At 33.4% G+C, this 13,009-nt stretch overlaps 1 protein-coding gene across 1 annotated transcript; it reads right to left on the bottom strand.

Annotated features, from left to right (window-relative positions):
• Positions 1 to 2,245: 2,245 nt before the first annotated feature.
• On the bottom strand, positions 2,246 to 12,507 carry LOC118056173 (protein NUCLEOLAR FACTOR 1-like). The gene is made up of 17 exons (XM_035068296.2): positions 12,446 to 12,507; positions 11,227 to 11,307; positions 10,482 to 10,675; positions 9,841 to 9,913; positions 8,615 to 8,674; positions 8,456 to 8,494; positions 8,260 to 8,348; positions 7,980 to 8,044; positions 7,596 to 7,642; positions 6,034 to 6,093; positions 4,546 to 4,617; positions 3,724 to 3,753; positions 3,550 to 3,644; positions 3,322 to 3,427; positions 3,126 to 3,188; positions 2,897 to 2,968; positions 2,246 to 2,719 (listed from the first exon to the last, which is right to left on the bottom strand). The coding sequence occupies exons 1-17, from the start codon at positions 12,497 to 12,499 to the stop codon at positions 2,645 to 2,647; spliced, it is 1,275 nt and encodes a 424-aa protein (XP_034924187.2). The 5' UTR covers positions 12,500 to 12,507; the 3' UTR covers positions 2,246 to 2,644.
• Between the last annotated feature and the right edge of the window lie 502 nt (positions 12,508 to 13,009).

Here is a 13,009-nt window from a genome sequence, read left to right as displayed (position 1 = left end):
TGCAAATGTGTCATTTATGACAATTTTATTTTGATCCAAAATCTCGTATATATTAACATAGTTTATAAAGATCTCATTATTTCTAGTTACTTAGATCTTTTCAAGAGGTCCCACTTTAGGAGAATCAATATTAGGAGATGATTTTCACACCATATTTATCGCATGTTTTATGGATGAGGAATCTTAAAAAGTACCATATCTATTTGTTGTAATTTATGTTTTCTAGAATTTGTTTTCCTTAGCACTAACAAGTATTTCACACTTCAGAAGTGATATAGATTCATTGTTACTATATTGCTTTTTTTCTTCGTTAGGATTTCAATTATAGATGTAGCATTTGCAAGTAGAATAAGAGATTTAACCCCTTTTCACTATTTGTGAAAACATATGATAATTGATTTGCAATATTTTATAAATGAATTATATTTTGAACTTCAAGTTCACATTGATTTGTCTTTAGATCAAAATGAGATAACTTCGAGTGATTCCAAGTAATTTCTTATTAAGCTTCAAGCACTAATTTTTCTTTCTCTAATGATGGGAAAATGTTCTCATTAAAATAACAGTCAAAATGTATCTTAAAAACATTATCAGTCAAAGGTTCAAAAATCTAATAATAGATGGAGAATCGAAACCAATATAAATTTATATTCTACATTATGGACCCGTATTGGTCCTTTGTGGGGGGTGCTATAGGCATATATACCGCATAACCAAAAGTTCATAGATAAAATATATTTGGTGGTATACCAAAAACAAGTTGCAAATGAGAATATTTATGGTAAGCACTTGGTCTAATTTTAACCAATGATGTAGCACGTAATATAATATGTCCCCAAATAAATGTAAGCAATTTTGATTTCATAGGTAATGGTCTAGTAATTAATTTAAGATATTTTATAAATGATTTTTTTAGATCCTTTTGAGCATGTACATGTGCAACAAGATGTTCAACATCAATTCCAATATAATGTAGAAATTATCAAATATTTGAGAAGTCAACTAACCAGCATTGTCCAGTCAAATTTTCTTGATTGGATAATCAGGAACTTGCATTAGCAGTAATCTAACAAGTATAATATTTTGATTAGAAAATAAACAAAAATATGATCATTTACTTGATACATCAATCAATACCATAAAATATTTAAAAGGTTTGTATGGTGGATGAATATGTCTACAAATATCTCCTTGAATTCTTTCGAGAAAAGATTGTGATTCTATAACAACTTTTGATGGAGATGGCTTGACAATTAATTTACCTTGAAAACATGTAACTCATGAATCTTGACTTGGTAAAAGAATCTTCAGGTTCTTTAAAGGATGCCCATGTAAATTTTCAAGAATTCATCGTATCATTATTGATTCTGGATATTCAAGTTGATCATGTCAAAGCATATATATTTTTTAGTCAAAACACTTCTAGTATATCACAATATTTGTTTTAATAAATTTCATGATCGTATAGTAAATTCTAGAACAGAAAGCAAGTTATTTTTCAAGTACAAGCTTTTAGCCTAAAATACGTGAAATAATATAAAGATATTATTTTTTTGCCTTCATTTATTGTTTTAATATGATAACCATTAGCAGGTATATTGCTAAAACTTAGTCAAATTTCTTCTGAACTCAGGTGAATATAATCCATCTTTAATGCTCAATTTTGTGTTATTTGGTAACAAAATATTAGCTCTTTTAGAACCTTTAAACATGTTTGTTAGACATGATATTGTGGTGATATTAGCTTTAGTTAATGTGAAATATATATATATGATTACAGATTTTATAAAAAGACTTTAAATTTTAAAGGTTTTTTTACTCTCTTTCAATAAAATGATTTTGGAAAGGAAAAATAATTTATAAATAAAATTCAGATTGAGTTTTAAGAGCAATGAGGTTAAGTTCCAAAGATTATTCTTTAATTTCTTGAAAGGAAAAGGCAAATGTTTTATCATTAGTTTTTAATTCCATCCTCACTGGCCAAAAAAATATAAAAAAAAAAAAATAATTTCTTTCATTTTTTATGCTTTTTTTAATCATTTCATCTCCCCTTGAAGAGATAAAAATAAATAAATAAGAAAACCAATATTTTGCAAATTACATGTATGCATCAAGTTGATTGTAGATTCTCATCCACCGAAAACAAATAAGAAAATTTATAAGATCGGATCATAATGATCGAGAGAAGATATAATACCATGTGAAGCTAAGATTTTTAAATTTATCAATATGGATTGCAGACATATTTTACTTCAAAAAGAAATCTGTTTGACGGGTGATTTTCAATACAAAAGAAACATCCTTTGCAGCAAGGCGTGATCTTGGGATCCTAAGCAACTATTCCAAGGAACCGGAAAAAATAATCTAAAAGGACACAGAAAACGATGATCATAATGAAAAATGAAGCAAAATGATCTATGATTCTATCTGCATCTGTTGAGAATAACTCTTTTATTCTCCTGCTTTTGAAACTCAAAGGAAGAGTCCTCTTGCAAAGTTTCATACCTGCTGTAGTTCTTTAAGCTTGCTCCTTTCCCATTGAATCTCATGTCCATGCCCAGGTCTTGCTGAACAATGGAACCTTTTTAGGGTTTTACCCATGTATTTCATACTTGGAGAATCTTTTTGAGCCAGGAGAAGCATTTCAACAGAACACAAAGACACCCTTTTCTGAGGTGATCATTCTTCTTGCAGAAGCAGTTCCAACAATTCTCTCCAGCTACGACATCCAAAAACACGAACAGATTGTGTATCAACAAACAAGGGCTCACAGAGGATGTGTGAACGGAGGTTGAAGTTACCACTTTATGGTGCCCACACGCACACAAAAAAAAAAAAAAAAAAAAAACTGCACAACCAATTTACTAACAGATCCAAGATAAATCAATAAGGTTACCTGGAGTTGATCATATTGAGAAAAGAGCACAGTGCACGTCATGTCATCAGCCCCTTCAAGCATGTTGACAACCTACCAAAAAAAAAAAAAGGAAAAGAAAACTTGAAGGTTAATGAGATAGCAAAAATGGATTCCATGCTAAGTAAAAAAGTAGTTCACTTCAAAGTAAGGCTTCAATTAGCAGAACAATGACAGTCAAAACTACCAATTTCACAGGAAACATGCTCACCTCCGGGAAGAACTCCTTCCTCTCAGGGAGAGAGTAGATGATCAAATTTCGAACACCACCAATCTACTCATCATGAAAAAGAAGGATCCATGATTTTTAATAATGCTAAACACCAGTCTTGTGTTGAAAGAAGACTAATAGAAATAATAGTTGGAGCAAGAAAAGTAACTAGCAGTTAAAAAGCGAGATGCCTTACCTTGTATCTACGGTAAAAATGAAATCTTTCTGTGTAAAGCATGATTTTCTTTTCTCCATTACGAAACCAATTCCGCATACGAGTGACATCCCTTGGTTCGGCGTAGCTAAAGATCAAAGCCAATGTGGGTTAATGCAATTGCAAACTATAGTGGAAAGCGATATTGCATAAAACAGGACAGATAAATTAAAAGACATAACACAACAAATAAAAGGAGAAGCTTCTTACTCTCCAAGCAGACACAGGGATGCATTCTGTGACTTCAAAAAGTTACGAAGTCGAACATATTCATAGTAAGAACTAATAAATAGCATAACCCCCCCCTGCAAGAAATTTCATGTAAAGGTAACAATGGCAATTATCTCAAAGCAAGTGTATGCTACAATTGATCAATATATTTACCTCATCTGAATCTTTAATTTTTGGGAACACCTGCATCAGAAAAAATATCAACATCTTGATATTTGTGGAAAATGAGAAGAGAAGCATGTACTAATCAATTACAGAATTCTTGAAATGCCATTCATTTTCTCACCCCTGAGAAATCCCCATCCACTTGTTAGAGTGTGTGTACACTGACACGCATGAGTCAACTTCTGACAGTACACACACTAACACAGAATTGGGTTTAGCATACAACAATTGTATACTCGGTTAAAACAGCGGATGCATGTCTGTCTCCATCTTACACCAAACAGGAAGTAAAAAGTAGGATATTGATGACTTGTTCCTCCAGATGGTTAAATGCTATGATTACATCTATTCTTTCTTAAATATAAGGGTGGGAAAATGCAAGCAAAACTAAACCGTGGGTGGTTCAATTTTTCATCTCCGTCTCAAATGCAACCCCAATGTAATAACTAACAAAATAATGAACATGTTTCTGTCAAGTAGTACTTTTTTTACCGGTTTCTGTTTCTTTATACAGTGATGGGATTAGAAACTATCCCTTCCCTTCCTGTTGGGAATTTTTCCACCATCACATTGGCAAAAAAAAAAATTGCTGCTTGTCGCCTTTTTGGTCCTCAATTCAATAGTTATAGGCTAGAGACTTTGTTGGTGCAATAACAAAAAATATATTAAATATCTTGACATCTTGTGGGTTCATTAGAAGAAGCAAACAACCAGTGATAAGAGAGATGCTATTAAATGTTCTATCCACAAAAAAAAAATACATATCCACGGTTGAAATGTAAAATATACATATATATATTCCAGACCAACCTTCTGAACAAAGTAGTCAAGTCGAGCATTGTCAGCTTCTGCCACAGAGTCTGCATCAAATCGCTGATAAATCTTCAAGGACGAAGATGAACAAAAGCATTTAGCAAAAAAACCAAACTAAATGGTTCTATCAGATTTCAGCCATAGATCAGAAATGCAAACTTGTTATCTTCTAACAAAACAGGCAGCACAGTTAAGAACAGCTTAAAATTCTCAATGAGCAATTGAATTTCAAAACTGTACAAAACCATTGGAAAAGGGCTAGAAAATCACATGAACTATTCTTTGATCTAAAAAACTCATTATGCGTGGAGCACATACAAATGTATATAGTTCTAACCTACTCTGTGTCAAAACATGACTGACTTTGAAACAAAAAACACCCTTGTATTTGGGTTTCTTCCTATTAATAATTGTTGACACTTTTGATTTTACCATCTACAATGTGGAAATTCCTTTACCATCTTTTTCAATATAAGCATTCTTCCGATTATTAATTGTAGGCCCATTTCCTATCAAAACAATACGCTAATTAGACCTCTTCACACAGAGAAGGGGTCACCACAGTAATGGGAGATTGAGCTTTGGGAACATGTAATAATTAACAAGTAACTCAGATCCCATCTTTCATCGCCATCTTATTATTACTGTCATTGTTATTACTTTTATCACACAACTGTCCATAACAATGCAGGTTATCTGAATTATGCACAAATCTTGTTAAAAAATCAATTCACATGCACATCGCGTATACATATTTTCTTATGATGCACAGGTCTATGTTTTTCTTATTTCCTGGTTTGCCATGGATTATCCCACAGAATATAAAACAGGTTTAGTTTGAAACTTTAAGGAAAAAGGAAGCAATATGACAAATTAGAAGATGATGCAATAATTCTAACAGAATATATCAATGTGTCTTTTTAAAAAATATGGCCGTTTGAAACAATTTACTATTGGATTTGGAGACTCTTGGGTGGTCCTGAATAAGATGGAGGACACGTTGCTGCTCTTTGTAGGTTCAGAGAAAGGCAAGTGTTGCAGTTTTTCTGAGCATTGGACTATGCCAGTCAGTATATGAAATATTTAAATGGAGAGAAAATCCCAAATAATTAAGGGCTGTTCCAAATTGAGACTGCTGTTCTGAGGTAGGACAACTTTTTATTGCATCATATAGGAAGGCTGTTCTGTATCAATTTTTCTTGGTCTCAATGAAGATCTTAAATGTTGTAACTACATCTCTTCGAGCAAGATTTCCTCTGTTGATATATATAAAGCAATATGGAGAGCCAGGTGGGAATTCTATTGGTTTCCATTTCTGCCACGCTTCAAATATCCTTTACAGAGTTTTCTGAATTTCTTTTTCTAATTGTCTTGGAAACAAAACAAATGAGGGAAGACAAACAAATAAATGACATCTGAAAGTGGCCAGTTCATCACATACCTACAAATTTAAGCAATGAAACAAACAAGACAAGGAAGGCATACCTGCCGTACTTGGTCTGAGACTTTTGGAAGAACACCTTTATACTGACATATCAACTTTACCTGTCATTATTAATTAAAAGTGACTACTGTATAATTTGCAAGACAGCTTAATAAAATATTTCTGAAAGAAATGCACTTCAATTACATAAAAAGATAGCAAAAAATATCAATTTTCTAAAATGAAAAGGTCAAGAACAATACAATGCATTTATTGCTAGAAGATCCAAAACTCACGTGCAAATGAGTAACAGAACATGTATACACTAGTAAGAAAAAAATTGCAAAGTAATACGTATTTAAAAAATAATAAGAGTATATTAAAATATGGAACAAATAAACAAGTCATCTACTGTTTAGTGGGATGATGTTGAACTATCAAAACCCATCTGGCTCAGCAACATAATCATATCGTGAAAAATTCTAACAAAAACACTAGCACGGAGCAAAAACAGCAAGCAAAGCCTTAATCCCAGACTAGATGGGATCGGGAATTTGGATCCTTTCATGACATTCCGCAACATTGTAAACCAAATCCACCTTGATATCAAGATTAGTTTAAAATACCAGAAAGAAAATGCTTTTGATCGATGAAAGCAAATGGGACATTGGGAAATCACATGGCAAACACTGATTCAAAGGGAAATATGACTACTTGGCATCAATCCCTGCTGGAACTTGCCAAACAGAACGATATATAGGCTTTAATTGGGCAAAAGAAAGTTTATTAGTGGGTTTTGTCAGGTCACACTAGCTTTGCGGATGTTTGGAACCAGCCCAAGTTTACTAAACTTTTCAAAGAACTTTGCGGCCAGGACCCCTAGGAGACCCTGAAAGCATGACCATATCAAGTCACGGAGCTTTACTGTTTGATGCTGATTAAGATCTATCTATGGAAATCAATCCTTTGGCTTGGAAACTAAGACCTAGGTTTCATGTTGAAGTCCTCTTTTTCTTAACCTATTTTTCTTTATCAAGTTTTTGATAGAAGTCCCTAAAGTTTGGATCTAATTTGATGCACAAAAAAAAAACTCCTAATTCGAAACTCATACAACCAAACCTCATAAATATTGCCAATCTCAGATTATTGGATGATCAGAATTAAGATCAAAAGGAAAAATAGTTTTATTATATGGCTGTATTGCTATTGAAAAAATGAAGTGAAGAATAATAGGCACTCTATTGACAGTATGTCTGCTTGTGATGCATATGCCAAATGACATCCATGTATTTAGTTTGTCACCAGAAGGGAAAAAAAGAGTGATTGGAGGAGAGATGTGAGACACTATGCTTACTCTTGATAGTTAAATATCCTTTGTTACTCACCTATATCTAACAACGTTGGATTTAAATTTATAATTTCACCAAAAATAGTCCCTCGTGGATTAGACAAATTAAGGGAACAGGTTACTTTAAACTTTCACCAGAAATTGTCTTCCAATACACCCTTCCCATTCAGCAATAGCTTCTCAAGCCTTAATAACCCATAGGCATTGAAAAACACCACCTAGACCAAGATGTACATGGCAATCACAAGAAATAAAAATGGAGAGCAACTAGCATACCTTTCCTTGGTAGTTTACACATTGACGATTGAAGGAAGCATTAATGTCTGGAACAAGAAACCACATATGCATTATTTGTACTTGTCATCAGTATTCATGTAGAAGGGGTGTGATATAAGTAGTATCTTGGCATGAGTGACATGTACATAATTGATTAAAAGCAACAAAATTTTACAATCATAGATCCATGTCATCCAAAAGTTGCTGCAAACCCACAAATTGAACCAATCAAACATTCACTCTACACTTGATGAATTACATGATTAAGGGAAAAGACTTGCAACACAGAATTCAGAATAAAGCCTTGATTTACTGTAGGTGAATAAGCAGGCAAAGTACTAAAATCAATAATGTATGGGAGACAGAAAGTAAAAATCAAGTTACCTGGGTTTGCATAACAACCTAAGACAATTGTTTGCCGATAAAATCTGGCATGTCCATCCAAATACCTGAACATAAAAACAGCCATCATCAGCCAAAGCATTTAAAGAAGAAAAGGTAAATTTCAATTCAAACAAAACTAAACATTCACTATGCATTCTAAAACGTCATCTAAGATTTTATCATTTAACATTCTGCAAATGACAGAACATAACCCTCCATCCCCATCTAATAGGAAAGTTCACAGTCAACATTGAAAAAATAGTAGAAACTGTCAACATACCACTTTCTAATGCGCATTATATCAGTCCCATGCTGCTTAGAAGGAATGCAATTCAATTGTTCAAGAACTGATGTAAGGAAGGCCCAATTCTGGATATCATTCATCAAAAAGTGAAATGAACAAACTGGGAATCACATTCTACAAAGTATATGAAAAGCAACCAAAAAAATACAAGCCAGTATATTTCATGATCTACCTGCATTGCTATAACATCTGCATGATCAATGATAAGAACCTATTTTTCCAACAAACATAATCTTTCCATTAGTTTTAAGCATACTAAACATCGTGAAAAACAGATATTATATAATCTAAGGACACAGTCATAACCAACAAGCAAGTAAACAGATCTTACCTCTATAGAAGAAAGATAATCCACATCTTTTTCCTTGTCACGTTTAGCTTCCTCAATTTTCTGACAAGAATGTTGTGTTGTCAGTTGCTTGCTTAAGAGAAAACTACAAGAAATCTGCTAATCTATGGCATAAAAACTGGTAAGACGTAACGATGATATGAAAAATATCCCTGTAGAATCACATGAGTATAATGTGAAAGAGACTCAATTTATGAAGCAGTGCAGCTTAAATGTTCGCAACTTCTTGCTGGAAGTTATGAAATCTCAAGCTTTCTTTTGTGTTTTCCCCCCAAATAATTAAGGTTTGATAATTAAGATCATGACTGCCACCAGCACCTCAGAACGAGTTCAACAGCAGCAGACTAGGCATCATACCCAAATAGAGAAATGAACCAAATTCATTAAACTTGGTTCAAAATGACAAACAACTGACAGAAAAAATTAAATATAGCAATCATCAATCTTGTCGCACATACTTAGAAAGGGAACCTGAACATTCTACTTGGAAAATATATTGTTTCTCATAACATAATAGCGACCTATCAATATCCAAGAGGATTGATTCCACATCTGTAACAGGTTGTGTCAGAGGGCCTACGAGTTCAACAGCAGCAGAGAAGACATTTGGTCAAAAGGAATGAAAATATCATAAACGTTTTAGTGGTTCAAATATGTTCTGAGTGTAGTCTTCACAGTAGCCTGCATCTGCTAAATCAGCCACTATCATGGCTCGTTGGTGTTAGGTAGGAATTAGTTAAGGAAGAAATACTAGAATTAGGAAAGAAAAGAATCTTAAAATCAGTTAAACTGTTGGTTTCAATATTGCCACCGCCTTCTTTATCTCCAACACTCCTATTGCCTTGGCTCATTTTAAATCAGAATTCATTGACACTTCAGAAATGATTCTCATGCACGGACCTCTCTTTCTCACTATCTTCTTTGCTACCCAAAAAAGAAAAGAAGAAGAAAGCAAATATTATATTCAATTAAGTGATCACCTTTTTAAGTGTAATCTAAAGGATACTAAAGCTTTTTGACATGACCATTAGACAACACTTATGCCACATGATATCAAGAACCATTATATATCCTCTTCTTCCATGAATTTATCCATGTTTTACAGTAAAGAACAAGTTGTTATCCTACATTAAAAAATTATCATCCTTCCGCTTGACATTTAGAATAGTCTAAAGAACAAGAAATTTGTGTACAGGGTGGAAATTTACCTTCAGCAATGCCAAAGGAGAAGCGACTATCAAGTCTGAGGAGTAGAAATCACTAAATAACTTAATGCTCTTCCTACAAAAGATCAAAGGACAAAAAAAAAAAGGATTACATAAGATGAAGGCCATGCAGAAAATTGAATAACCTGAAAAAATTTCTGTATCAAGAAAAGATTTTGCAAAAAAGGCCAGCAGGTAACCTCTCCTCTTTTCATCATATTGAATGAGGATTGGGCACTTAAATTGACTCAGCATATATGCAGATCCTACCGAATAAAAAGAAATAACCAAAGGAAGAAAATTAAAGAGCATACAAATAGTCCGCTGTGTCTTTTATCGTTGCAAAATTTTAATCTCGGATTTTTTTTAATGTGTGCAAAGGTATTAACAATCTTGGTAACGGGTGGCCAAATTCCAAATCCATTTAACCTTTCTCTGAACCACTTCTAATCCTAATCATGACCACCTTCCCAAACTAGGCAGTTGCTAATAAAGGATTGAATGACTTGAGCAGAAAACTCCCATACGTAATTTGAGGACAAAACAAATTGCTCAATAAATCAAATACAAAAACTCAATCATTGATGGTTTTTTCACATCATAAAAATATCAATTGGCCTGCATTATACAAGAAAGTAATTTACCTCGTAAATTTAATGCCTATCATAAATTTATCATCTACATTTCCATCAAAAAGTGCTTGATGGTCAGGTGGTTTTGAGGACTTCTGGGAGTTTGAGTTTTTAACACTTCCAGTTAACTCATTGGTGTTTACATTGTCTTCATCATCATGATTTCCAAACTCATTAGAGAAACGACTCATGTGCTCCACATTAACCTGTGAAAAAAGAAAAGTGTATGCTTTGAAATCTTTATTCTAAGCATAAGGAAATAAAATCTTCAACAGCTTATCAGTTTTTTTGAACAGTGTACCATATGCAGAATAAGCAACCGCTTTCATATATGAGATTGTACAAAATCCTAGAAAAGCTTGTTCGAATATGAGAATCAATCTTCAAAACATACTAAGTTGAATGTGGATTCAAAGAAAACAGTTTTCTTACTAGTAAAAAATAAAGACCTATTCGAGAAGTTTGGTTTGGGGCTACATTTATTGAACCTTATGCCCTTCACTACACTTGTTAATGAAAAAAACAATAGTAAGAGGAAGAACAGGCATGTATCAGCACGTCAAAAGTAGTTTACAAATCAAATATTTCTACTTCTGAGAGACCGAAAAGTCAAAGTAGGCCACCTTATATGTCAATTCAGGCACCCAAAGTATTCAGGATTAGCTGGTGATGCAAGTTCAGTAAATATTACCATTAAATAGCATCGTAAACCATGTTTAAAGAATGAGTACAATTAATGAAAGCAAGGAAATATCACCTTGTAAGCTCCGGGGGTCAGTTTTATTAGGCTATTAACAGCACGATTTGCAATGCTTTTAAAGGGCAGTAGGATCAAAACCTGTAATACAGAATTAAAACAATCCCTTCTGATGAAGCAAGTAAACATACCAATTTAGAAATAAGTGGAATGAGAAACGAGAACAAGTTGACAAAATTCAAGTGCTTTTATCTTTTCAATTGATGGTATGTTTCTTACAAGGCAAGTTAGCTGGCTGAAAATGAATTATTTGAGAGTAGCTCGTTAAATGGTAAATCTTGAAAATTGGTCACTCTAAGCCAATTCAGTACAAAATTAAGCATTGATAATAATGGGTCTAGAGCTAAATGAGACAAAGTTTATCGGTCCATGTAGCCTCAAACTTACATATGCTTTTCCCTCTAATTAATTGATTTCCAGAAAACTATGCCAACATTTAAACACAATATTGAATGACACATCATAAACAAACATGCTTAAGATAAAAACTAACCAAAGCTTTTCCATGTGAAAGATGAAACTAAACATTTTATATGGCAAACCCACTTCCAAAGATTCATGGGAAACAAAGCTCATCTTTATATTGTACCCCTCAATGAAAGCTCAATGATTTGAGACACATGTTGAATAAAACTACATGGGTGATTCTTTAGTGAAAGCTAAAAAACTTTTTTGGCTCAAAGGGAAGAATGGCTTTTGTAAACAATGGTCCTGTGATCCTGTCTCAATAACAAAACATCCTACAATGCACTCAGAATTGAGATCTTTGTCTGGCCTATATGCTCTCATATAGCCAGGTCTTCCATGCCTTCAAAGCACAATTTTGCAATTGATACGGAATCCATAATTTGGCTCATATGAATGACTACAATGGCATTTCTGACAACTTTGTTTTTCTTTTTGCAAAGGTGGTGAAACCTAGATGATACAAAGGAAAAATACAATTGCAAAACATATCATGACAAGTGAAGAGTAGTTATGTCTGCAATCAACAATGAGCATATATATGTGTATGTGAGCAATCACTGCCATGCATCTCTATGTGAACCAGAATTTCCACAATTGACAGTACACAGAAACAATAAGATGAATATTATCGGGGGTTGATGCTGAGATGCATTGGTCTTATGAGCATTTGTAATCCAGCTCTGCGAAGCTTGAATAGTGTTCACATGCAGTTAGCATGGCATACAGATCAATGGAAACCACTCCACACTACCTTTGGACGAGTAAACCATGATTCAAGGAAATTCATCACCACCAAGCAATTCATCCTTAGCATTCTCCAACGCTTGCCCACTTTTGAATCATTCTTGGTCACAAGAATCCATCTCGTTCTGAAAAATGTGATTCAGCTGCATGATTGTTTTCATTTCACGATAATTAAACCATTAGACCAAAAAAATAATTGAAACTCTCAAGGAGAAGGGAAGTTCACATACACAGTTGCATAATGTATGCATCCATGATTGGCCGAGTTTCTTTTAGCCCTTGCGGTAAAAAGGCTTTCTTGTACAGTGCAAAATATCTCTATAGCTGTTAGCCTAGTGAAAAAAAAAATGGGGGGGGTACTTATGCGCAATACTAGAAAGCAACTATAAACTATTTACAGAATAAAAGTCCATGGTCCATACATTTTTGTAAAATATGATGAAAAGTCATCAAACAAGAAAAAATATAATAGCCGATGCATCAAAACTAAAGTCAAACAGATAAATGACAGATATGAGAAAGCAACATGTAATTATTGCAATAAAAACAAGCATACAAAAACATATTTTGG

The sequence above is a fragment of the Populus alba genome, chromosome 3, assembly GCF_005239225.2.
Source record: "Populus alba chromosome 3, ASM523922v2, whole genome shotgun sequence".
In the NCBI taxonomy this organism is placed as follows: domain Eukaryota; kingdom Viridiplantae; phylum Streptophyta; class Magnoliopsida; order Malpighiales; family Salicaceae; genus Populus; species Populus alba.
Note: the sequence above shows the minus strand (reverse complement) of the source record. Positions and strands in the feature narration are given on the sequence as shown.